Here is a 27876-nt window from a genome sequence, read left to right on the forward strand (position 1 = left end):
CTGCCCAATTTCCCTGCTTTTTAAAGTTTGATAGAAAGATCTGTGGGCTATAGGTACATTCTTCAACCGCAAGGTTTTTTACCTATTAGTGAATTTCTCTGCTTTTTGATCCGGGAGGTAAGAAATGGGATCCTGTCCAAGTTTGCTGAGAATGGATTGATCATTTGCCTGCTTATTGAGTTCAGTGGGATTTACTACTCTGCAATCATGCTTAGGATAGGTGAAACTGACCACAGGGGATGGAGAGGGGAGGAGGAGGAGGAGGAGGAGGAGGAGGAGGGAGGGGAGGAGAAAAACAGGTTTGATCATTTGCATGTTTATTGAATTCAGTGCGATTTACTCTCATGCAATCATGCTTAGGATAGGTAAAACTGACTAGAGGGGAAGGAAGGGAGGGCTGGAATGGGCAGGGGAGGAGGAAGAAGGAAGAGGGGAAGAGGAAGGGAGAAGAGAGGGGAAGGAGGCGGAAAGCAGGTCTGATCATTTGCATGCTTATTGAGTTCAATGGGATTTACTCCTATGCAATCATGGTTAGGATAGGAAAAACTGACCATGGGGGAAGAGGAGGGGGAGGGGAAGGGGAAGAAGCGTATTGGAGGGGGCAAAGGGGGAGGGGAGGGGAGGTTTGATCATTTGCATGCTTATAAAGTTCAATGGTATTTACTTCCGTGCAATCATGCTTAAGATAGGTAAAACTGACCATGGGGAGGAGGGAGGGGGGAAGGGGAAGGAGGGTATTGGAAGGGGATGGGGAGGGAGGGTCAAAGGAAGGGGGATGGAAGGGGGAAGAGAGAGGAGATAGGAGGTAGGAGAAGGGAGGATGGGTTTGATTGTTTGCATACTTTTTGAGTTCAGTGGGATTCATTTCTGTGCAGTCTTGTTTGAAAATGAAAATGGACTGCCTTCCAGTCAATCCCGACTTATGTTGACCCTATGAATAGGGTTTTCATGGTGAACGGTATTCAGAGGTGGTTTTACCATTGCCTTCCTCTGAGGCTGAGAGGCAGTGACTGGCCCAAGGTCACCCAGTGAGCTTCATGGTTGTGTGGGGATCCGAACCCTGGTCTCCCAGGTCGTAGTCCAACACTGATGTGGGGGAGGGGAGGCAGAGCGGGAGGAGATTGGGTCGGTGGGCACTGGGCAGAAGGGAAACGCCTTTCCTTTCTAAAAGGAAAACATTGTGAAACAGTATCATTGCTTTTCAGAGTTTCCCCCACCTTTTTATTCTACAGCAGGCACATGTAGCCTCCCACCCAAATTTAAACCAAAGCTGTCCCTGGCCACATCCATACCAGACCATTATTTCACTTTGGAGAGTCGTGGCTTCTCTCAAAGAATCCTGGGAAGTGTAGTTAGTGAAGGGTGCTGAGAGTTGCTAGGAGACGCCCTGTTCCCCTCACAGACCTTCAATCAGAATGGCTGACTGTTAAACCAGTCTGGCCACTGGAGCTCTCTCAGTGGAACAGGAGTCTCCTCTCAGCACCCTTCACAAACTACACTTCCCAGGATTCTCTGAGGGAAGCCATGACTGTCTCAAGTGAAATTAAAGTCTGGTGTGGGTCTGGCCCCCTGATTAGGCAAGCCAAGCAGCTGTGAGTCTGGCTTTTAGAACTCTGACAGTTGGTTCTTACTGAGCATGCCCTCATTATCATAGGGTGCCAGCCAAAATTTCTTAAATTAATTAAAAATCAGGCAGGCATTTTTAAAACTTTTAAACTGCAGAAGATGAAGGTCAGAGTATGGGGCAAGGTCAGTATTAGGATTACAGGTACTCGGTGAACATGGCTAATTTTTAATGAATTTCAACGGATTATGAGAACTCTGAGAGAAAAAAGTCCAAAAGGGCTCTGGGTTTTTCCTCTCTCTTTTTAGACTTTGAACTCTCTGTTCTCTCTGACTGTTTTGTGTATCACCATGAAAATTGAGAGTGTTGTTAAGCAAGCGTTTGTGAGTTCAGGACTGTACGTTTTGTAAGGTTTTGTTTTGAAATGAGCTTATGGGAAGCATCAGAATGGCATGGGGGTATTTTCAATTTAACATTGTGGAATGTGAAAAATCCACCATGGCTGTATAATAATCATAATGGACTTGCCCATGACTTCATGTGTCATGAGATGACCGAGATTGTGGTCTATATCTAGCATTAAAATAAAAACAAGCAAAACGCACAGAATGCAAAGGATTGTTGGGATAAATGTGTTTAAATATTTAATTATGATTTATCATCTGAAGATCATGTCAAGGAGCATCTGGAAGGCTCATTAAAATCCTAGCAGCTGTTGGGACTGACTACCTGGAGCAGGAAACTCTTTAGAGAACTCAGTATGTGGGCATGAACTATCATGGAGGTGGTGCAGTTTTCAGATGGAATTGTACAACAGCTACGCTAATGACAAAAGGCCGAACTGTAATTTGTTTGAAAATAATGTCAACCACCTAAGCTAGTAAAGGGGGACTAGAGGCCTGCAGCTAAAAAAATGGCTGTTATTTCAAATCAATATATGCACCTCAGACTTCCCTACATCTCTGTCTCTTACAGCTTCATCTTCCGCTCACCTCTTGGATCGTTCTCTTGTCCACCTTATCTTTCTTCTACCTGGCCTTTTCTTTTCCTTCCTTCTAGATCAGCCTTTGCCAGTATGGTGCCCTAGCTAGCATGGGTGATGAGAGTTGTAGTCCAAACATCTTGAAGGCTCTAGGTTGGTAAAGACAGCCTAGAGCAGCCTTTCCTTGCCTTTGGGTCCCTAGATATTGCTGGACTATTGTTCCCATAATTCCTGATCATTGGCCATGCTGGCTGGGGCTGATGGGAGTTGTAGTCCAGCAACATCTGGGGACCCAAAGGCAAGGAAAGGCTGGTCTACAGCCATTCAGGTTTCCATTGATCATTTCCTAGCCTGCTTTTTGTTTTTCTAGGCTTCCTGCTTTGTTAGACTTCAGCCTGTTTCTTTCCTAGGTCGTTGTGCCTTGATTGCCTCTCTCTAGGACATAGCATCTCATCTAATAGTAGCCAGTGACCCTCTGCCTGCCTACCCCACCTTATGATATTAAGATAGCCAATCATAGGAACATAGGAAGCTCATCTTCCTCCATATTGTCTACACTGACTGGCAGCGGCTCTCCAGGGTTTCAGACAGTGGTCTCTCCCAGCTCTACCTGCAGATGCTGGGGATTGAAACTTGGATGGCCATTATGACCATAACATCTCTGGGGGCATTGCAGTAGAGATCTTCTGCATGTAAGGCAGATGCTCTGCCACTGAGCTATGGCCCTTCCCCTACCAGAATCTTGACACTGCCACCATAACATCGCTGGAGCCATTATAATATAAATTGTCACGTGAACCTTAACAGAGGATAGGGTAGACATGAAGACCTGTGCATTACTGCAGAAAGATAATCAGGTATAACTTCTTCTGTCATTGCAGCACTGTGACAGAAGAAGCTGCACCCACAGAACTCCTTTTTGCCCTACATTAGAAACCATTAGAAGAAACATCTCAACAGTAAGGGGAGTTCAACAATGGGACCAATTTCGTGGAGAGGTACAGTAGGGCCCCGCTTTACAGCGCTTCGCTTTACAGCGTTCCGCTAATACAGCGGTTGTGAATTGTAGAAAGGCCCCACTTTACAGTGCTTGTTCCACTTTTATGGCGTTTTTTTGCCGCCGGGCGCCATTTTGGTCAATGTAAGTCAATGGGATCCGCTTTACAGCGGTTTTCGCTTTACAGTGTTGGTCCAGAACGTAACCCGCTGTATGAGCGGGGCGCTACTGTAGTGAGCTCTGCCTTGCTGGAGGCCTTTAAGCAGAGGCTGGACAGCAATCTGTTGGGCATGTTCTAGCTCTGGATTTCCAGCACTGAGAGGGGGTTTAGATTAGATGGTTTAAGGCCCCTTACAGCTCTGTGATTGTAACATGACATGTTACAGATGTCAAACGTTCAGGGATTCTCTTTAAATTAGTTGGCAACCCTAACAGAGGAGTAAATTTGTTCCAGGTGGGAAGTTTTGTGATAGCAGTAGCCCCCTCAGGATCATCATGAAAGGTAATAAAAGTTGTTTTGTCTTTCTTCAGCTGTTCAAGTGGGCACATTCTGAATGTTTTAAGGGAGAGGAGGTCTTGCCCTTAGAAATCGCCTCTCTCTGTGTGTATGTCTTCCGAGCAATCTTGGAGGGTAGCAACCTGTAAGATACCTGTGGTTCATTACACAGATATTAATAGTGGAAGTCCTACTATTTAGGCAGTGCAATTGAATTGTTAAGCTTTCCTTGGTGCTTGGCAATCTGCACCCTGCTGCTTGCAGGGATAAGATTAGCTACTTAGCTCAATCAAGGTGATACAAACCAACTTGATGGAAATGAGTCAGGCAGATTATACTGAATGGGATAGACTTTCTGCCTGCCACAAAACTCCATTACAACAGAGGAGCCTCCTGTGTAAGGAACCTGTCTCTGGCATCCTGAGGTTCTGTTTTCTTGTGGAAGAGGGAAGATTGGGTTTTCTCAGAAAAGAAGCAAAAAAGATGCACACAAAACACTTGGAAAAGCCTCATTCAAATGGGGGGAGGAAGAGGAAACTCAAATAAAGGCTACTCTTGCAGTTAAATATCTAGGGCTCAGAGCCTTGATCCAGGAGACTTGGACTGGGGAAGAGACCTAGACTGATGAGTTATCATAGACTATGTGTCCTTAGACCTGAGAAACCTCTTCAGACACAGAATAGCAGTGAGCAATATCAGCTACTACAAAGGCTGTATGGAACCTTTGGATTGGCCATGCCTGATATAAATACTAAGAGCCATTTTTAACACTATATTTATATTCCACTTTTCTTCCAAGGAGCTCATGACAGCATACATGATCTCCCCACTTTCCATGTTATCCTTACCACAACCTTGAGAGAAAGTGACTTACCCAAGGTCATCCAGTAAGCTTCATGGGTGCTGAAATTTGCCTATGCCTGGCAAACAGACCCATGCATTCTGTATCTTCAGCCATGGCCATTGGGAAGTCAGAGACTGGATTTGGGTGCAATCATGTCTCTGGCCTGGCCCGGCCCTAATATTAAGGCAACAATCTGAAAAAATGGGAACAGCATTGTTGCTAGATCAGTTTCATCCTGGCTTTTTCAGTTGTACCCAACCCCCCCTCTGTGTGTGAGTGTGTGTGAGTGTGTGAGATATCTATATCTATATTCTATGCAGGGTCCAACTGTAGGGCCCATGTCTTATCCCAGAAAGCAGCCTCTTCTTAATCACTTCATTGCATAGCTGCTTTGCTTTATTTGTATACCGATGGCAGCATAACTCCTGTCCACACATGCTGTGTGAATCCACACATAGTATTTGGAAGCTACAGGCCCTTATGAGACTTGGAATGAACTGTTCACCCTCACTATGTCTTAGTTTCACTCAGACACCCCCACTCTGAAGCACAGGGTTATATAGAGCACTCCTTCACCTCAGGGCTCCTCTTCACCATATCAGTGAATAAGGCTGCAATCCTAGCCCCTCTTATATGGGAGTAAGCCCCCTTGAATTCAGTGGGACATACTTCTGCATAGATATGTTTAGGATTGCATCCTAAATCTGTGGTGCAGCATTGTGATCAGGGGTTGGTGCAGGGGCTAATTCAGTCTCTTTGGCTGGCAGCTTTGGGAATTGGGATCCCTGGTGGGAACAGGGGATATGAATTCTGTTTGTTTGTGAAACAAACAGCAAGGACAACTTCAACCTGGCACCTGCTCAGCTGGAAAGAGTTGCCTGGGCTGGTTAGAATTGCACTTACTATCCGGAATGCAAGCCAAGACCTTGCTTGAATTACTACTCTGCACGCCAGAAAGAAGTTAACAGGAATGCTGTTCTTAGGATATTGTTAAAAGGCTGCAATTTGGTTTTTCCTGTGCTGCTTGCTGGCCACCAGCATGTTCATGAACTTCCTGCTCTGATAATGGGAAATGTGTGCTCTCAGATTTCCAGAGTTGGAGGAAGAAGAGATGCTTGTATACTCAGTATATGTGTGCATTACATGGGACTGTTGTTTCTCCTCATTTTGAGATCTTCCCTATATCTCATATGGAGCTTTGCCAATTGCCTTACTGATGTTGGTTCAAATTCTTCTTGTGCAGGTTGTGATGAAGAGGTGCATTGGCATAAGTCAAACCAAGGACACAGTGACCTTTCCCCATCTGTATATTGGATCTTCCTCCTGTTAACTGGAGGGAGATTCAGCACAACGGGGCCGCTCTTGTTTGGTGTTCATGGATCTCTGCAATGAAAGAGATCGTTTCTATACATTTTTGGCCCTCTAGTGGGAGGGGGTTGCTCTTGGAACCTGTATATGTGGGAAGCGTATTTTACTAAATGGGATAGAGTTGAGCTGTTGAATAAGACTAAACTAAAGACAGAGGTGCTTCTCACAGAGACAATCAATGAGATGAAGTTTGCAATGTGCCCACTTGACTACGTTTGTCAGTGGGAGTCTCCAGATTGCCAGTATTCTGTGGGAGGGATTCAAGCGCATGCTAAGAAATTTCGGTTTGTGCAATTAAAGTGCATTAAAGCACTCTGTTGCCCTAGCACAACTACTCTACAGACTTTTTGTGGTTAGGAAAGTGATGGGAAACACACTGAAAATTGTGGAATGAACGAATAACTTCTTATTATTATTTATTAAATTTATACCCCGCCTTATGGCCAAAAGGCCCTCAAGGCGGCTTACAAAAAAACCATGAATATAACAATACATCAATAGAACATAATACATCAATAAAATAATGCAATTCTCAAAATTAAATGACAAAACATTATTAAAAGCAAATTATTGAGCAAGTGTTACTTTAAATACTTGTATATACATGTCCACAAGCCAAGAACAAGAATAATGCTGACTTACAAAAAGATGCATAAACACCCTGTAAGCAAATCAGGATGAATACTCATTGCTTTATAAATGCCTTCAAACAAATCAGAACCAATGCTCAATAAGCTGCAGATATAATCTAACCTCTGCAGAAGTGTTGTGCAAGCAAACCCATATGAATGCTCAATAAACAGGTGGTCTGGAGGAGCCTAACGTTTGTGTGTTAGCACCATTGTTGTCTCTCCTAGACAAAACTGAAGTATAAGGAGTTTGTTTGTCATGGGTGGACCACCCAGCAACCTTGCCTATTCTGTAGCAAAAAACCCACAGACACTCTTTAGTTTACTTTTTGTGTTGCCTGGGGACTGTAGCCTTTTGTATGCCAGGTCAGGCAAATTTTTAGCAGCTGTTGCCAGCCTTCTAGCAGCACAGCCTGACGCACCCTTGAGCAAGGATGCCAGGCACACTGTTGGGTTCCTGTGTTTGATTGAGATGTTGTCACACAATCCTAGAGGAGTCAAGGAGTTGCCTGGAGTTACTGTTTTCTGCTAGTGCCACTCTAGGGAATTCTAGACACTTGATCCTTGCCAGAGGATTTCACCGCATAGCCTGGCTGAGCCAAGAAATCAAGTGAGGGTGCTGGCTCTTTGCCTTATCTTTAGAGCATCATAGCTGATGAGACTATATATAAAATTAGACATTCTAGCTTGTGCTCATTAGGTGCCCTTTTTAATATGCAAAGTGTTTATAAATTTAGGCTCCTGTAACTGTGATTACTACTTCTGTTTAACATTTGCTAGTGGCAGTCGCGTCTAAGCATTACCTAAAATATAAGAATTCTGGTCCTGCCCAGATGGCTTACAAACTAAGGGCCAAACTTGATGTGACAGTGAATGCCTGCCTGCTGCCAGAAACACCATGAGTGACATCTACTAGAATTTGCCTTATGTGATGGTGACATTCCAACAGCCTGCATTTTCCTGCTCCCCAGCTCCACATCATTGGCTGCTGGTGAAAGCAGCAGGTGTGTGAAAAAATGTGGAACATTGTGACATCAGAACACGAAGTACAGACAACTGAATATTGTGGAGGGAAAGAAGAGAGCTGGATATGTCATTATCTTTGGTAGATTGCTGGGTCTCCCTGGGTGAGGAGTTCCATAGTCTAAGCCAGGTGTGGAGAACCTGTGGCCCTCCAGATGTTGCTGAACTACAACTCTCATCAGTCCCAGCAAGCATGGCCAAAGGACAGGGATGATGGGAGTTGTAGTTCAGCAACATCTGGAGTACCACAAGTTTGCCACACCCAATCTAGGCTGTGCTACAGAGATGACCTGGTCCCATGTCCCTGCTCTTTGTACTGCATGGGGCAGCAGGACATGTAGCAGAGCCTTGCCTGATGACCATACTATGCAGCTAGGTTCATGCAGGGAGAGATAGTGGGCCATACTCAACTAACTTGTTGCACTAGCAGAAGCCAGTGCAAGGATTCCTGCTAGCGCAAGGGGACTCCCCCCCCTTTTCCCTGCATGTGGCCTCCCCAAATCTGCTCTGGAGGGCCATGAGAACCCCCAGAACAGTGTGTGTGTGTGTGGGGGGGAAGGGCAGGTTGCTCCATCGGGCAAGCAGAAATGCTTGCGCTGATGAAATGATGTCCTTAGTGCTATGTTGCAAACAACCCAGTCATACCGCTCAGGGCCTTCAAGGTGCTAAACAGCACCTTGCATTGTGCCTGGAAGCAAATAAGGGGCCAATGGGTATTATGGGTTCCCATCAGCAATCTACTGCTGTGTTTTGCACCAACTGAAGCTTCTGGACACTTTTCAAAGACAGCATCATATAGAGGCAGGATACCAAGAGGTAGTGGGTAAGGATGAAGGGCTTGTGTTCATGAAAACCCTGCTTGGGTGACCATTGTGTGTTCCATTTGCAGAAGCTGGAGTTCTGAGTGGCACCATTAACTGCCTCAATGTGGGGTGCTCTGTGGTGCACAAAATCTCTCAGTGCTCATGTGCTTGTCTTACCATGCTTCTCACAATAAATGGGAGTGGTCATGTGGGGAGAAGAAAACATAACACTAGAAGTAGGGTGGTTATGTGCCTTGGCTCTCAGTGGTGCTAAAATGCATCCTGAACTGATTCCTTTAAGATATTGCTGCTTTGGGAATCTCACAGCCTCTTTTCTGTTTCACAATACAACAGCACAATGTGGGGTATTGCAGGTGGAATGTTGAGTATGGAAAATTAGGTTAAATTGCTACTTGGTTATGAAAGTCTCCAGAGCGGTCTGGGCAAGTTACAGTCTCTCAGTCTAACCTATCTCACAGAGTTGTTGAGAGGCTAAATGCTGCCCTGAGTTCCTTGGAGCAAGGGTGAGATGCAATGTATTCAATAAAATTAACAAATGAACTGCACAGTGGGTGGGGTTGAGTTTTGGACATCTCCTTTGTTCTCTTCAATTGTCTGGAGTTTGGACCTGATATTCCTGAAGGTGTAGTTTGATGGTTCTTTATACACTGTAAGGATGCAAGGAAGGAAGGAGCTTTGCTATTAAAGCTTTTGCAGCAGGCATCTATCACTGCAGACAGGAGAGGGATGCGACTCTCTTCTGGCTATTTCGGGGTGACGAACGAATCTGATCATCCCTGTCGTGGATGTCTATAAATCTTTGGCTGTTGGTAAATGAGCTCCACCTCTTGTAGAGGCAATCCTTCCTGTAGCAATTTGGATAAATAAAAGAGCAGGAGTGATGCAGGATGGAGAGTGGCAAATAGATTTCACTAGGAGATCTCTTTGCAGGGCTAAGGCAGAAAGTGCAGTTTTATCATGAAATCCTTCTTGGGTAGCCTCTTCTAACCAATTATTTGCTTGGAGGTTAAGAACATAAGAAGAGCCTGCTGGATCAGGCCAGTGGCCCATCTAGTCCAGCATCCTGTTCTCACAGTGGCCAACCAGGTGTTCTGTCTTTGGAAGAGATGTCCTGCTTGCAGTTATATTTTATATATTTGGTGGTAGCAGGACGTAGGAAGGTTACCTTTTTGAGGATGGGATGATGGTAGGGGAGGCAATGGTTGTAGGAGTGTGCACCAACACACCCATGACTGCTGCTTGCAAAATGAATCCCAGCATATCTGGCTCACTAATCAAATGGCTAGTTGTTTAACATGTTTTTTTATGTTGGGTTACGGTATAGGGCAGAAAGAATCAGATTCAAGAAGAATCACATGATCTGTTATTTGTGGCTTAGGGGAAAACTGTCCCTCTTGGCTGCAAATTGATAATTACTTTCTTTATTTCCTTCTGTCAAGTGTCTGTGTCACAGTTCTGTGTACTGTCTCTCTCTTTCTCTGTCTCTGTACATTTTTAGAGGGGAGTGGCATGGTGGTAAAAATACATTTATTTTTTATCTATACATTTATATATTCTTCATTCATATTTGAGGTAGCTCACGCTCAACATAAAACCTCAGCAAACCAAACCAAAGCACCTCTCAATAAAGATCAACGATGCTGGATACTGCATAGGTTGTCACATCCAAATATTAGATGCATCTGTAAATTCCCTTGGGATTGGGACTTTAGGTAATTTAAGAGAATGCTAGAGTGTTTTTGTGGATCCACAAGATTTTTCCCGCTGATTTGCAGCCAGGAGGGAGAAAACACAGATGGGAAGAGAATCATTCAGATTTACATGGTAAATCAGTGTCAGAGCTGGAAGTCGGATCCCATAATTCTAACTCTTTCTCCTTAAGCGGCCACCCTCCCTCTTTGCAAATTGTCACCATTTATTTCTCTCTTAATTTGTGATGTCTCTCTGTGTTTTCTCTCCCTGTCTTTATAAAAAGTAAAATCTCATTAATGACCAACCACTCAGCACATTAAAGTCCAATTAGGTAAATGGTGAAATGCAATGAACACATTCACTTCTGTGTGTGAGCTTGCTGGTAGTGGGGATAAATTTGTTTTGAAGAGTGCATGATGTGTTCTCCCCCATCCCCACCCCCCACCAATTGTCTCTCTACAGAACCAAGGCTGTTGGGCTTCCCCCCCCCAGATCAGCAAGAATGAAATGTGTTTCCCTTCTCAAATATGGTTGAGTGTGAAGATATCAGTAGAGCGTTTTCCTCAGCGTGTAGAAATTTTACTAGTGAAAGGGGTTGGTGCTATTTTGATTAGTTATGGGCACTGCCATGCTGTTGCTATTTTCAAGTGGGATTCTGTCATATACTTGCAAATGTAGGTGTAGAGAAACACTGGTGTACCAGTTCTAGTGCGTCTCCACATCTCTTTTCTGAAAATGTGGGCACACAATGCCAGTCAAACTCTGCCTCTTTTTACTATAAAACATGGTCGGATCAGCTTGAGTGCATTTTTTTAAAAAAGTCAGCTTTAGTCAGATTTTGCAACTGGTCAGCAGACCATCATGTTGCTCTTCCAGGTGTGGCCAGTGGAAACGCTTTGCTGTAGGCAACTAATGTGCCCACAGCCTAGTTTGTACAATCACAGGTGATTTGGAGCTCTTGTGCAACAAACTCTTCTACCCAAAATTGGACTTCTTGCAATAAGGAAAGTGACAGCAAAATGCACTGGAAAATGTGGCATAACATTTGTTTGATGTAACATTGTCTAACCTCCTTGCACACTTTGTGCAAACAAATCAGGATGAATGCTCACTGAACAGGTCATCTGGAAGTGACCTAGTCTTCTTTTACAGCAGCGGTTACAGCAAAATGAGCCAAGATTCTTTACCTTAAAGTAAGTCTATAAATGGGAAGTCATTCATCCCTGATGGCACATTTAGTACTTAGCTAAGGCTCTCCCCATTTATATTTTTGAGAGGGAAGTTGAAAGGCTCGTATTTGTTGAGTAGTCTTATTGGGGATCAAACAGCTTCTCCATACTTTGCATTCACAATATCTGATGGATTTCTGATTTTACTAACCTGTCATGATGTAGATCTAAACATAGGTCTTGATTTTGGTGCTAAAACTGGCAGAATCAGCAGCCAGAAGACCAGAGGTTGGGGATATGAATATAATATCAGGCCTCTGTGTCAATCATTTCTGTCTTAGAAGCTCAGCACAATCTGGGTGAGTGATGTTTTTGGGAGTGACAAATTACTCCCCCCCTCCCTTCTGCCATCTGACTCATACAGAGCTGGGGGTGGGTGGGGAAAGGTTCAAGCTTCATTTTGCACTGGACTCTGGGGAAGAAGAGAAGTGGTGTGAGTCCATCTTGTTCCTTCCTCCTTTCCAATACCTGGTGTGAAGTGACTGTGGGATGCCTTGATCTTGGTCATCTCCAAGGGTTTATGTTTGGGACATGCTGACAGTGCTGGGCTAGGTGATTATGGCAGTGGTAAATAACAATAACAACAACAATGATGATGATACCAAAATCTGATGCCTTATGAGTTAAACTGGGTTTTCAGATATTCATAGCCCTCAGTGGCATGGCTAAAGAAACCAGAGGTACAGGATGGGCTTGTGGGTAGCCAAGTTCTTCTGCTTTCATATATGTGCTTTCCATGCAAGGTATGTGCAGATATGCCCTATGGGGGACATTTGACATGTCTTGCCAAACTGGAAGGAAGAACAAATCCATTCATTCCCTTTGTGCAATTGAAGAAAAATTACGCTCTGTTTTCTTGAGTGCTCAGAGTAGCAGTTCAAATGATGTGCATACCTCACCATGCCCCCCTCCGCCTGAAGGCTGGTTCTGATCCTTAAAAGTGTGTGGGAAATCTAGGATCAGCCTTAACACTATCCAATGCTAGAAGAATGAGGATGGTCGGAATACTCACCTGCTTGGGGGAAGGGAAACCCTTGAAGATATAAAAATTAGTCTTCTGTTGCTTGTCAGATATGATTGGGTAGGCAGGACATCGGCAGAGTGATATACTTGGTCAGGACTCAAGTTGGAGAGGTAATTGTGTGAGCCAACAAATGCTGGTGAGAAGAGAAAGCTGTTATTGAAATCTATTTTAATAAATACATAATGGAGTTTTTTGTGCTGTTAGGATGTGCAGGCAGCACTTTGCTAAAATATTTTTCGTCAAGGGTGGAGAACTGCCCTTGAAAGCCATCCCTTATTACACAAATGAGGAATTAGTCCTATGTGTGTTGAAGGGTAAAATGGGGGTAAAATGTCTGCACGAGTCAAAAGCCAAAATCAAAAGTCTTTGGGTAAAATGCCAGAGTCTTTGCAACAGTGCATGAAGATATAAGGTGAGATAAGGGTAGAGACTGTGAAAGTTCAGGGAATTTGTGGAGAGAAAATGAGCACGCTCATTGTCTGTGTGCATTTGGTGGTGGTAGGGGCAGGCAAGAGGGGAGCATGAGGCAGGTACATTTATTCCTATTGCACTGAGAGTGTAAGATAGCAAACACATCCCAAAGAAATCTGGGAAGGCTCAAGAAGAATGGTGTCCACTCCCTGAAGCTCTCTATATGCCCTGAAGGTTCCACCCAGTATCTGAGGTTGTGATCTTAGGCACATAAGGCCCCACTGAATACAGTGGGAATTACTTCTATGTAGCCATGCATAGGGTTGCACACCCAAGGCCATTTTATTTTTTAAAAGGCAATCAGATTCTTGCTAAGAGCAGATAGGGCTTTATAGATTTCCCTCAGTTATTTTTTTCATACAAACGTGTATGGAGGTATTCCAGTATTCTTTCATAAAGAAATGAACTCTGTTGGCTTTCTCAATTTCAAAACTATGACGTTAGAAAAATAAATATAGAGGGATATCAGAGATAGTCTTTTTGCGAAATATCAATCTGTGTAATGAAAGACCTATCTTCAAGAAAACACTATAATACATGGATCTAGTTTTAGATAGTATAGATACCCAGGAAGACAAGTCATTTGGGCAAAGTTGTTGTTGTTGTTATGTGCCTTCAAGTCGACTACGACTTATGGCAACCCTATGAATAGCGACCTCCAATAACATCTGTCGTGAACCATCCTGTTGAGATCTTGTAAGTTCAGGTCTGTGGCTTTCTTTATGGAATCAATCCATCTCTTGTTTGGCCTTCCTCTTTTTCTACTCCCTTCTGTTTTTCCCAGCATTATTGTCTTTTCTAGTGAATCATGTCTTCTCATTATGTGTTCAAAGTATGATAACCTCAGTTTCATCATTTTAGCTTCTAGTGACAGTTCTGGTTTAATTTGTTCTAACACCCAATTATTTGTCTTTTACGCAGTCCATGGTATGTGCAAAGTTCTCCTCCAACACCACATGTCAAAAGAGATGATTTTTCTCTTATCCCCCTTTTTCACTGTTCAACTTTCCCATCCATATATAGAGATAGGGAATACCATGGTCTGAATGATCCTGACTTTAGTGTTCAGTGATACATCTTTGCATTTGAGGACCTTTTCTAGTTCTCTCACAGCTGCCCTCGCCAGTCCTAGCCTTCTCCTGATTTCTTGACTGTTGTCTCCATTTTGGTTAATGACTGTGCTAAGGTATTGATAATCCTTGACAAGTTCAGTGTCCTCATTGTCAACTTTAAAGTTACATAAATCTTCTGTTGTCATTACTTTAGTCTTTTTGACATCCAGCTGTAGTCCTGCTTTTGTGCTTTCCTCTTTAACTTTCATCAGCATTCGTTTCAAATCATTACTGGTTTCTGCTAGTAGTATGGTATCATCTGCATATCTTAAATTATTGATATTTCTCCCTCCAATTTTCACACCTCCTTCATCTTGGACCAATCCCACTTTCCGTATGATATATTCTGCATATAGATTAAATAAATAGGGTGATAAAATACACCCGTCTCACACCCTTTCCGATGGGGAACCAATCGGTTTCTCCATATTCTGTCCTTACAGTAGCCTCTTGTCCAGAGTATAGGTTGTGCTTTTTAAAGCCATTTCCAGATCTTCAATGCTGTCTCACCCTTTTTTGGGGGAAAGGGTGAGCTGTTGCTCAAAGATATAATGCTATTCTCTTTATATTGTGAGTTCAAGCTAAAGACCTCTAAGGGTCAATGGCCCCATACAAATACAGAAAATATGGAAAGCCTATATTGTCTTTCTCTGATAATAATGGTGAAGTAACAATCTTAGTTCTCCTAGTAGTCAAAACAATTCAGCAATTATTTTCTGAAGTGAATGCACAAAATGGTCATGGGAACTTTACCGGGAAGAATGTAGAATGATTAACAAATTCTGTGCAATGTTTCTTCCAAGACAGCTGAAGATTTCAGAGATCTGAACAACCTCCATTCCTGAGATGTTTGTAACAGTGAGTTTCTATTGTGCTATTATGTTCTGAGTGGCTCAACTGTTTGCTAACTCTGCTTGCTTTGTGTTTCCTTCTAGGGCTGAGCTGGATGCCAGCATCCATGATGTCGTGAATGTGGAGATTGGTGAAAGAAGAGGAGACATTACTCCACAGGCACCCCTTTTCCCTTCTCCATTGCATTTTGATTTGCTTCATTTTTCCCCATGGTTAGGTTAACGCACGGCCACTGCTGGATGTGATTTGTTTGCCATGTGGCTCCTGAGGCTAAAGCACCATCTGTCCATCAACATCTGGACCCTGCTGCTTCTGGGGAGTGCTTGGCTGCCATTGGAAGAAGGCACTCCCAAGTCCTCCTCTCACTTTAGGACTTTCCAGGTCACAGACTGGAGTTTGACACACTTGGTGGTCCACAACAAAACTGGGGAGGTGTATGTGGGTGCTGTCAACCGGATCTATAAGCTTGCACATGATCTGACACTGATGCGCACTCATGTTACAGGACCAGTGGATGACAATGAGAAGTGCTACCCACCACCCAGTGTGCAGTCTTGCCCACATGGTCTTGTCAGCACCAACAATGTCAACAAGTTGCTGCTGGTGGATTATTCTGGGAACCGACTGATAGCCTGTGGCAGTGCTTCTCAGGGCATTTGCCAGTTTCTGCGCTTGGATGACCTTTTCAAGTTGGGTGAGCCCCACCATCGCAAGGAGCACTACCTCTCCAGCGTCAATGAGTCAGGAACTATGTCAGGTGTGATCATTGAAGTGAACAATGGGCAAAACAAGCTCTTCATTGGAACACCCATCGATGGCAAATCTGAGTATTTCCCTACCCTGTCCAGCCGCAAGTTGATGGCCAGTGAAGAGAATGCAGAGATGTTTGGCTTTGTTTATCAGGATGAGTTTGTATCATCCCAGCTCAAGATCCCATCAGATACACTGTCCAAGTTCCCCACATTTGATATCTACTACATCTACAGCTTCAGCAGTGAGCAGTTTGTCTACTACCTGACCTTGCAACTGGACACTCAACTTACCTCACCTGACTCTACTGGAGAGCAATTTTTCACCTCCAAGGTCGTCCGGCTGTGTGTGGATGACCCCAAGTTCTACTCATATGTGGAGTTCCCCATTGGCTGTGTTCGAGATGACATTGAATACCGCCTGATTCAGGATGCTTACCTCAGTAAGCCTGGAAAGGCACTGGCCAAGCAGTTGGGCATCTCAGAGCAGGAGGATATTCTCTTCACAATCTTCTCTCAGGGCCAGAAAAACAGGATCAAGCCACCAAAGGAATCTGTCCTTTGCCTCTTCACATTGAAGAAGATCAAAGACAAGATCAAGGAGCGCATCCAGTCTTGTTACCGTGGGGAGGGGAAGCTTTCTTTGCCCTGGCTTTTGAACAAAGAATTGGGATGCATCAATTCAGTAAGTTATTTTTCTTCCTCTCTATCCTTTCTCCTTTTCTCTTCTGGTTGATAAATCCAAAGCTTCAGCTGAGACATCTGTGCTGTTCTTGAGTTCTCAGCTGAGGATGTTGCTTAAAGATGTGGAATTTGGTTCAATTAAAGCGTGAACGTTCCATGCTCAGCTATGCTGGTGTTTGGGATTTTTGGCTTTGTCATGGAGTCTGGGGATAAGTATTAGGCACTGAGATGTTTCAGAGCAGAGAGGCCCCTGCAGTGACTTTTCCCATTGTTCAGTTATTCAAATAAAGTTTATTTTGCAGGAGGCCTGGGGAGTGCATTGATTTTGGAGTGTGTTAGAGATTCATTGCCCATAAGTTCTTGCCTAGACATATTTTTCTGAAGGGTTCAGTTGAGGGGAAAGGCAACAATTAGGGACATGTGGACCCCTGAACCTTCTGAGAGACATGCTGATCTGATGGCTCCTTTATTCTAACTTGAGCCTACTGTTCACTATTTCCATCATGACAAGTTCTGGCTGGCGTTGGGAAGAAAGCAGGTGCATGTGTACCCCCTTATCAGGAAATACGACTTGCCGGCAATACAGACCCAAGTAGCTAGTTGGAATACTGATGTGATGAAAATGGCAAAAGATGTGAATTTCTATCTGAATTATTACATGGTGTCCTTACATAGCACCACATAGTGATATTGCGTAGGAAGGGAATATTAGCTAGCCAAGATGATGTTCTGATCATACCTGGGACTCTGGGTGGTATTCCACACTAGTCCTACTCAGAATGAACCCATTGAAGTTAATAATCATATTTAACTCAGGTCCATTTATTTCAGTGGGGCTATTTTGAGTAGGACTTAGTTGACTACAGCCCTCTTATTTCTCCTTTTATTCCCCTAACTGATTTCAAATTGATCCTTACATTGGGATCTTCTGATTCTGTAGTTTAGGGAGAAATTATTGTGAGCTCCAGGCAGCCATACAAATAGCAGCTTCATCTTGGCAGTGAGAGGACTCTCTGAATTCATAGGTGTGTATGAAGCACAACTGGAGTGTCAGGTTTTGAGGACAATTACAAGTGAACTGTTGCCCTGGGGATATGGGAGTGAGCCAGAGTTATGAGTCTGGAGATGCTCTTTCTCAACAGGGGGAAAGTTGCCTGCCTATCCTGAGGGAAGCATTTCCCATTGGCTGTTGCTATGACAAACACAGGAGCTGTTGCCCTGTTCCATTGTATTAATTCTGTAGCAAAGGCAGGGTGAGGAGCCTGCTTTGTTTTATGAACTATAGCTGGGTTCCTTTTCAGACAATATCAAATATAAACGGTCACTGGGAGGCTATTTGAGCCACTTGCAATGAGGGTAGGAGTGTAATACATAAAAGATCTTTCAAAACAGGAATGGAATAGGCAGCTTCACATGGCCAAGGTTAATATTTCTGGGACATACCACAAGTTGAAGAAAATTAATATAGTGGTAATTCAAAACTCTCAGCTATACTCAATGGAATATATGTAGTGATTATGGCAGAATCTGAGTTTGGACATCAGATGTCATAGGTCTACTCCCAGACCCATATAGACTTGAACTCAAACTATTTTGGTCTTTGGCCTGGTTCTTAAGAGATCCATTTTGACATATTGCCCCCTCTTGTTCAATTTGGAATGGGACTATTTAAATTTTCAGTTTAAGACCTAGCCCATTCTGAATGCACTTCTGATGGCTTTACTAGAAGCACAAGTGGGGTGGATCTGGAGCCTTATTATTGTCTTCCCTTGGTAGGATTTTAACATTTATTTTAACATTTATTTTAACATTTATTCTTACTCTGCTCTTCGGTCAGCAAACTCTCATGTTAATTAAATCAAAACCATACAAAACAATGATACGCAATACAACAGCAGGGCAGATAAACATATCAGCATTACAAGTTAATTAAAACTTACTTAGACCCTAGGTGCTGTGGTGGGCATGTGTAGCATTGCAAACTGTGAACCATGGGATATGTAGTTCCCATGGTTCACATATCCCTAGATGCTGCTAAACATGCTTAGAGTACTGTTTAGGGAGCATGGGAACTACATTTCCCATGATTCCTGGCAGCCCCAGAGTTATGGTTGTGGGAATTACAGAATGTTGTGTGTTTGGCAGCCAAGAGATGTAGTAGAATTTAGCTTGCAGAACACTCTACACATCAAAGTGTGTGGCCAAAATTGGTATGGTGTTATAAGCAGTGATGTTTGTGGTTGCAGTTCAGACAGGAAGAGCTTAGTTCAGATATACAAAGCACGAAGGGAGATCTTGTGCTGTGCTCCCTTACTCTAACAAACCCATGCTCATGGGAAATAAGCTCTTTCTTAATAGGGTAACCTTCACTCATCCGACAGTTCCTATTTGGTCAACCTGTCCAGTCTTTCAGTGATCTTAGAAAGCAGTGGAAGAGAAAACTTAATGTCAAGGTCTGGGAACTAGATTGGCCAGCAAGTCAGTGTAGGGTTGACCAGTGGAGCAAAAGGGAGCAGTCCAAATCTTTCTTCCACTTTTGGAAGTAAAGGATTTCACTTGCAAAATAAAAACACAGTACATGGGAAGCAAGCACATTCTAGGCTAATCATATTTGAGGATGGAAGCTCATATCCTTTCTCCCTGAAGTTATCTTATAGTTGCTGTCAGGAGCTTAAAGGTGATTGCTCGCATGTTTTTTTAAGGTGTCCCTTTCCCCTTGCTTCAACCTTTTCTTTTGAAAAAAGCAAGGCAGACTATTAATAACAGCAACATTTTAATTTCCCTCTTGTAAGGATCTTTTTTAAATATGTAACTTTTAAAATATGTAACTTGTCCCTCGGGTCCTCCTCCGTGCCTGAGGACTGGAAAGTGGCAAATGTAACGCCAATCTTCAAAAAGGGATCCAGAGGGGATCCCGGAAATTACAGGCCAGTTAGCTTAACTTCTGTCCCTGGAAAACTGGTAGAAAGTATTATTAAAGCTAGATTAACTAAGCACATAGAAGAACAAGCCTTGCTGAAGCAGAGCCAGCATGGCTTCTGCAAGGGAAAGTCCTGTCTCAGTAACCTATTATAATTCTTTGAGAGTGTCAACAAGCATATAGATAGAGGTGATCCAGTGGACATAGTGTACTTAGACTTTCAAAAAGCGTTTGACAAGGTACCTCACCAAAGGCTTCTGAGGAAGCTTAGCAGTCATGGAATAAGAGGAGAGGTCCTCTTGTGGATAAGGAATTAGTTAAGAAGCAGAAAGCAGAGAGTAGGAATAAACGGACAGTTCTCCCAATGGAGGGCTGTAGAAAGTGGAGTCCCTCAAGGATCGGTATTGGGACCTGTACTTTTCAACTTGTTCATTAATGACCTAGAATTAGGAGTGAGCAGTGAAGTGGCCAAGTTTGCTGACAACACTAAATTGTTCAGGGTTGTTAAAAGAAAAAGGGATTGAGAAGAGCTCCAAAAAGATCTCTCCAAACTGAGTGAATGGGCGGAAAAATGGCAAAAGCAATTCAATATAAACAAGTGTAAAATTATGCATATTGGAGCAAAAAATCTGAATTTCACATATACGCTCATGGGGTCTGAACTGGCGGTGACCGACCAGGAGAGAGACCTCGGGGTTGTGGTGGACAGCACAATGAAAATGTCGACCCAGTGTGCGGCAGCTGTGAAAAAGGCAAATTCCATGCTAGGGATAATTAGGAAAGGTATTGAAAATAAAACAGCCGATATCATAATGCCGTTGTATAAATCTATGGTGCGGCCGCATTTGGAATACTGTGTACAGTTCTGGTCGCCTCATCTCAAAAAGGATATTATAGAGTTGGAAAAGGTTCAGAAGAGGGCAACCAGAATGATCAAGGGGATGGAGCGACTCCCTTATGAGGAAAGGTTGCAGCATTTGGGGCTTTTTAGTTTAGAGAAAAGGCGGGTCAGAGGAGACATGATAGAAGTGTATAAAATTATGCATGGCATTGAGAAGGTGGATAGAGAAAAGTTCTTCTCCCTCTCTCATAATACTAGAAGTCGTGGACATTCAAAGAAGCTGAATGTTGGAAGATTCAGGACAGACGAAAGGAAGTACTTCTTTACTCAGCGCATAGTTAAACTATGGAATTTGCTCCCACAAGATGCAGTAATGGCCACCAGCTTGGACGGCTTTAAAAGAAGATTAGACAAATTCATGGAGGACAGGGCTATCAATGGCTACTAGCCATGATGGCTGTGCTCTGCCACCCTAGTCAGAGGCAGCATGCTTCTGAAAACCAGTTGCCGGAAGCCTCAGGAGGGGAGAGTGTTCTTGCACTGGGGTCCTGCTTGCAGGCTTCCCCCAGGCACCTGGTTGGCCACTGTGAGAACAGGATGCTGGACTAGATGGGCCACTGGCCTGATCCAGCAGGCTCTTCTTATGTTCTTATGTTCTTATCTCAGTGGGGTATACATGGTGCCCTGCCCCCTCTACTCACCATAAACTTGTGTGGTAGTGTAGGCTGAGAGAGAGTGTGTGTGTCCAAGTTCAACCAATGAGCTTCATAGCTGAGTGGGGATTTGAATCCAGGTCTGCCTGCTCTATATATTCTGCCTCACTGGCTCAAAAAAATTACAGCTGCTCTGAGGCAAAAGCAGCAGGGCACTGGAAGTCTGTTTTGGCAAATCAAACTGTAACCATCCTTGGTCATGGCTTGGACACCTCTTCATCTTCTTCTCCACTCCCTCATACTTCTCTTTGGAGAACTGATCCCCCAAAGCATGTGTGGAAACCCACTGGGATAGTGTCAGGACCCTATAGGGTCAGGCCTACAAATTTATTTATTTATCTATTTATTTAATTTGTATCCCGCCCTTCCTCCCAGCAGGAGCCCAGGGCCCATGGTCAGAGGTGAGTACATAGTCCAGTTCAGGCTGAAATGAAGGTCTGAAGTAACAAACAGAGACCTTAGGGGATAGAATCAAGAACAGTATCAAGGTTCGGCATACAATAGTGTTCCACAGGGCAGCATGAAGGCAGTCTGTTTGGCTCAGATTGTTGTGTCAGGCTTGGTTCCTCAGTTTATATAAAATGAGCCAGGCTGTATGTAGGAGAAGAGCTGTATGTAAGTGAAGGGCTGTAGCTCAGTGAAGGGCAGTTATAGCTCAGTGGCAGAACACAGACTTTGCACACAGGAGGTCCCAGGTTCAATCCCTGGCCTCTCCAGCTAGAGCTGGAGAAGGCTTCTTTCTGAAACCATTGAGAATCACTGCAAGTCAGTGTAGACAATATTGAACTCTAAGAACCAATGGACTGACTTGTTTTAAGGTAGCTTCCTATGTTTGCCACTATTGGCTTCATAAAGCACCCGGTCTGGCTCTACTGATGAGCTGTAGTACCCTTGTGTGACCATTATCTGGATGGCACTGGAGCACACAACAAAGATCAGACCAAGAGCTCTCATAGCTTGACTGCCCTTCTAGTGCAGGGAGTAAGTCTCCTGTGCCTCACTGCTACAGTTCCTAGTTTCAGTCCCCTGGTGCCTTACAGATGTAAATAAGAGCTTTGTAGATGGGCATTGCAGGATGAGTGCATGTGTCAGGAGGGAAAACCTAATGAGTACTTCCTAAACAGAACCTAACTCCTGATTGTAGATCCTTTCAGCAGCTGAAATTGCCGACCCTGATGTTTAGCTGCTTTATAGTCTGGCATTTTAAAGCCCTTAGGATGCTGAAACTGAAACAAATGCATTTCAGTTTAAGTACAGATTTTATTATCAGTTTCCTCCCCTATTTTATTCCCCCCCCCCTCCTTCATGTTGTGTTATATATGCTATAATGCCAACTTTCAGGCAGTGTTGCTTCTAAAAATAATTTTGCAAAGTGCCTAGTTTTGGATGTGTATTAATAATAATAGCAAAAGAATAATAATGCTGAGATGTACAAGGATCTCAGTGGAGGGAGGGAGGTGATTTCAGTCTTGGAGGTGGGATGATGGAAAGAGCGAGATTCTGAGGCTTGGACGTATTTAAGATTAAGGTACAGAGAAACCATGTATCTTAAGAGTGTTTTTTGTTGTGGTTTCTTGCATCTAAGAATAATTTTATCTGAAATGGGTCGGAGGAGAGAAGCAGTAGCCCTCTTCCCCCTGCCCCGCCCTGCCTCGCCCCGCCCCGCCTTGCCTGCCCTGCCCTGCCTGCCCTGCCCTATATGGCACCCCTGCTGCCACAATCCTAGAAGCTCCCTGGCCTGTGCTGTGACCTTTCCTTCTCACCCGTATGTCTTTGCATGCTTGTGCTTTTGCAAGCTGAAACAACTGCAGTTCAAGCTATGCTTTTTGGAGCGAGGGTGTGTGGGTTCGCAGCAGGAACAGAAGCTTGATGAGGGTCTCTGTCTTGTTTAGATGTCCAGCAGAGGAAGGAGTGTAAAATTGGGTTATTTTCTCTTTCTCTCTCATCTTTATAAATTGCAGACATGGCAGGGGCATGGGGCTGCTTTCTGGGAGCAGGTGGTTCAGCTGCGCCCACCTGGAGTAGTTTTGTGCACAGGCATCCATTTGTAATTGTCCCAGGCAGCCCCTCCTCCTCTTGCTCTCCAGGCTCTGAGGGAAACAGCTAACAGCTGCCTGACAAAGTAAAGAGTTTGCTGTCAAGAGTGCTGGGCTCACAAATCTGATTTTGGCTTCAAACTAATTCAATTTTGGTGGAAAATGATGAAATTGTTACACTGCTGCCTGCTGGGTCACATAACTGCTGACTCAGGGGAGAGAGAAGGCTTTCTCTGCTCTCTTATTTCCCCTCCCCTCATTCTCTCCATCTTTCTTGGCTTGCAGTGCAGGTTTGGGAGCCAAGTGCAGCTCGGATCAGCTGCTATTCCCCTGAGGTCTGCCCTGAGCAAAGTAGGTGGGAGGCAGAAAAAAAATGCAAGACAAGGAATGTGACAGTGACTGTATGCAGGCAAGAGATCATTAAGAGCACTGTGTGGACAGGAAAATACACAGCTGTTTTTCTCCTCCCATTTTCTGGTGTTGGGGAACTTTTGCTGTAGCATAGTTGCAGAAAGTCCTTGACATAAATAGCGAGCACAGGGGATGCTGATACTATTGGAGCCTGGCTGCCAGGAATTTCCCCTGAACAAAGAGTTCTGCCAGTTCCTTGGTTCAGACTTTGCAAGGAAAGGGAAAGCCTGCAGACATTTCTTCCTGATAGATGAAGCTTTCTGGCCTAGGACATGGTTTAGGTAGGAAGTCCTCCTCTTCCATGTTGAATTGCTTGGCAGTGGAAGGGAAGAGGACTTTCTGAGCATGTAGCTGACCCAGCAGTTGCACATCAGAATCATAGGAATCATCTCTACCACCCCTGCTTTCTGAAGGGCAGTGCTGGCAGTCGCGTGTTTGATCCTCCCTCACCATCCTGAATCTGGACCAGTTTTTCAATTATTAACTAAAGGTTCAAACTAAATGTAATGGGGAATTCCATGTTTCTCAAAAAGCACCCTGTGTTTATGTGTGTGAGTGAATGAGAGAGAGAGATGTGGATTGGGGCTGCAGTGTTGTGGGGTGTTAATCAATTGCTGTGGTGCAGTTCAAATACCCCCCACACTTGAAGCTGCTGTGTGTACAGCAGGCAAAAAAGCATAGGTTGAGGAACTTAAAACTGGTGCATTTTATCCTCCATGGCTGATAGCACCTTCAGCAAGCAGTGGGTGGGAGGAGTGTAATGTCAGGGAATTGGTGCAGAAGCAAAGAGCTATCCCCGATGCCGCTTGGGGTGTTTGTGTTTGCTAACAAGCTTAGCAAAGTTGGGATGGATTGTTGCTTGAACAGGAGGAAAGTATTGCTGATAGGTGCCTCATGTGTTAGTGGTTTCAGCTGTACTTGCCCTGAACCACTGTCCCAGTCTTCTGTTGATTAGCACTGTATTGCTGAAGGGCCGGAGTTGCTCAAGGACAAGACTATTCATGCTTTTAAGTGGCATATTATTTAGTAGGTGTCCATGATACTTTTGCAACCACAACAATAATGAAGATGCTCTGGGGGGTGGTGATCGCGTATTCTTGTGTATAAAATATTTAAGTGCTCAGCAAAAATACAATATTCCTGCAGTTAAAAAAAACATTTCCTCCTCTAAGCAAATGGGAAACAAATGTCCATTTATTCTGCAAAAAATGAATGTATGGAAAGGCCTTTAATCTCATGACAGTCAGAAAAGTGAGGACGGGGGGAGGGAAGAACTGAAAATGAACTTCACTCACTTGTTTTGAGCCCTGTCATGTGGCTTTGTAAAGATCCTTTTTCATCAGCTCTACAGGCTTTCCTCCCAAAGGAAGGCTTGTCTTTTATGGATGACAACTGATTCAGCATGACTGAGCAAGGCAGGGGTGAGAATGTGAGCAAGACCACATGGCTTTTGGACTCATGGCCCACTCTGTTCTGTTACGAAGAGTTATTCACATTCTTGTGGTATGGGCAGAACCTAGTGCAGATTTTTATGTCTCAGAGCTGGTGGTTCACACAATATTATTTCTTCAGTTTCATCATCACCATCATCATTATCACACTCCTCAGGCACATTCACATGGAAAAAGCAATGTGTGAACTTTGCAGTTATGGATAGTCTGTAGCAAATCCCTTGGTTGCTGCTAGTGATGTTACTCAGCTTTGCAATTACCTACTTTGGAATATGAATTTCCCCCAGCTCATAATGGTATTACAACTCAAACTTCATTTCCCTGAGTATCTCTTCTACAGATCAAAATGTAAAATGAGATTGCACATGTACAAAATGTGCTCTTGTTTTAAGTCCAAGTTTTGGACATTAATCTCAGCTCAGGCAGAGCTAAACGAGCACTCCTGAAGAGTATTTTTTAAGTTCCAAGATAACCACCAAAAACTCCCCCCCAAAAAAAGCCCCAGTGTTAAATGAAGCCAAGTTCAAGGATTGCAGCTCTCTTTTCCTTAAGGCTCTGGAGTCTCCTTGGGCTTCCGGGCAGTTTCCTGGAGCCTTAGATATTACCCTCAAGAGGACTTTGCATCGCTGTGATTAGCGTCTGTGATTTGGACAAAAAATAAATGAAGAACAATTGAAAATGATCAGGCAGTATGATATGGTGCAGTCAACATTATGAATCAATTTAGAACTCTTAAAAAAAACACCAACCATGTTTTTTTCCTAATGTTCTCCAATGATGCTTGTAATTGCTGACCCAATTCTGAATTGAACTGAGAGGAGTTCACCAATCATTAATAGCAATACCTAGAAAAAGTGCTGTAGCAATCATGGTACTGTATATGCTGATGACCAAATCTGTGCTGGCTAGATTCACACATTACATTTGTCCCTAGCATAGATTTGGTCACCAGCATATACCATGTTCTACCTATTTCTATTAATGATGGGTGAACTCCTCTCAGCTCAATTCAGAATTGGGCATGTCTGAGAGAGACCAGGACTACTTGTACACAGAGAAAGCTTATTGTGTGAACCAATCCTTAATCACCCGCCCAGTAGCATTGACATAGCCTTTAGGATTCTAAAAGTCTTGGTACTGTGAGGCAGTCTTGAACAGGGCTGTGGAGTCGGTACACCAAACCTTTGACTCTGACTCCTCTATTTTTCTACTGTCCAACTCCACCCAAAATTGCTTCCAACTCCACAGCCCTGGAAAGGGCTGTAAATGTCTTTTTAAATTGGAAGCTCTCATAGGAGCATTTTTATCGCTGCCTGAATATGCGCTGATCTTGGCATCACAGCATTTGTCTTCATCTGCGTCCTGTGTCATATACTGACACACAAAATGTTTTCCATCTTGAGTTATGGTGAAATGCTCAACTACAGCTGACTTCATGGGAAGCTTCTTTGACATTTTGAATTTATATGTTAAAAAATTTGTCAATCAAAATTTATTTTGAAGTCGGAGTCGGTACATTTCTACCAACTCCAACTCCAACTCCACCCAAAATTGCTTCTGACTCCACAGCCCTGGTCTTGAACTGTCCAGAGCTGCCTTGGATCCAGGAGGAGTGGCTGTCAGACTTGGCTAGGAGGTCAGGAGAGGTTTGCACTTCTTTCTCCAATGCTGAGGAACTGAGCACACTTGGCTGGAGAATTCATTCCAGCTTGTTTGTTTCTTTCTTTCTCTGGCTTGGAACCAGGAATCTATCAGACTGAAAATACTGAAATGCTTTGCTGAATACTGTGAGTTGCCTTGCGGTTCCTGCTATCCTCTTTGTGTTCCATTTGTGGATCCTAGTTAGAGCCAGCACCTGCTTTAGAGGGTGAAAACAATGGCCAAGTTCACTTGGCCCTCTTGCTGAATTTACATATGCAAGCCATTAATAGCTCCAATAACCTGACTGGTAAATGGGAACCCCAGTGGGAGCTCAGGCTGATTTTTTTCTATTAACTATTTCAATGCTGGAAAAGAAGTTGCATGTCTAGTTGGAGTTGTTTTGCCTGAAACAGCCTGTATTACTGGCTATTTTGGTTCAGGAATCTTCTGTCAGGTGAGAAGTAAATTTGACTCAGTACAGTAGGGCCCTGCTTTACGGTGCTTTGCTTTACAGCGCTTCACTAATGCAGCGGTCTCAATTAGACGCAATTAGACTAAAGCCCCACTCATACGGCGCTTGTTCCGCTTTTATGGTGTTTTTTGGGCATCGCGCACCATTCTATTCAATGAGTTCCGCTTTTCAGCGGGGGTCTGGAACGTAACCCGCCGTATGAGTGGGGCCCTACTGTATGGTTTGTCTTGGAATTATGTTACACTACTTATCAGTTTTTTTGTGGTCTTATAGCATTATGCACCTTGGGTATGTGTGCATAAAAATGATTGAATTTGGTTTTCTTCAAGATGCTTGAGGCATTGTGAATATCAGGGCAAGGGGAAAGTCATGGATATCTGGCCATTCTTCCTTTTGGCCCATGTGATGTATTATTTATTTATTTCAAAGTTTTTATACCCCACCCTTTCTCCAGATCAGTTCAGAGGGGGACTTACAACACAACACACAAAGTCCTTGCTTGCACATAAAGTTAAGCCAAGCCATGGCTTAGCATGAACAAGCAAAGTGCAGACTTCTAGAGAAGAGATTGCAGCTGCTTTGCTTTTTCCTGATCATTCTGCTACAGCACTGTGCTGAGCCATCTGAACCCGGGCTTGTGGTTTGGCTCTCCCAGACAAACCATGAGCTGCAAACCATAAGACAAACATTGGTTACAGCTTGTGGTTTGTCCGGAAAGAGCTAAACCATGAACCTGAGTTCGGACAACACAGTACACCCAAACCATAACTTAGCCCAGCACAGTATAACAGCAGAATGGCTAGGGAAGGAGTGAAGTAGCTCTTCTCTGGGAGGCTGTTTGCTTGTTTGTG

The 27876-nt window shown here is 43.8% G+C and overlaps 1 protein-coding gene across 14 annotated transcripts in view; it reads left to right on the forward strand.

The window, feature by feature from the left end:
- The window catches only part of PLXNA1 (plexin A1), a 460921-nt gene that overhangs the window by 54983 nt on the left and 378062 nt on the right, over positions 1-27876 (forward strand). For all 14 annotated transcript variants that reach the window (XM_061618384.1, XM_061618391.1, XM_061618386.1 and 11 more), the window contains exon 2: positions 15191-16541. In XM_061618384.1, the coding sequence (XP_061474368.1) occupies positions 15363-16541 (1179 nt within the window). In that variant the 5' untranslated portion in view covers positions 15191-15362. The remainder of the gene's footprint in view (positions 1-15190; positions 16542-27876) is intronic.

This window comes from Rhineura floridana, chromosome 3 (assembly GCF_030035675.1).
Source record: "Rhineura floridana isolate rRhiFlo1 chromosome 3, rRhiFlo1.hap2, whole genome shotgun sequence".
Taxonomy (NCBI): domain Eukaryota; kingdom Metazoa; phylum Chordata; class Lepidosauria; order Squamata; family Rhineuridae; genus Rhineura; species Rhineura floridana.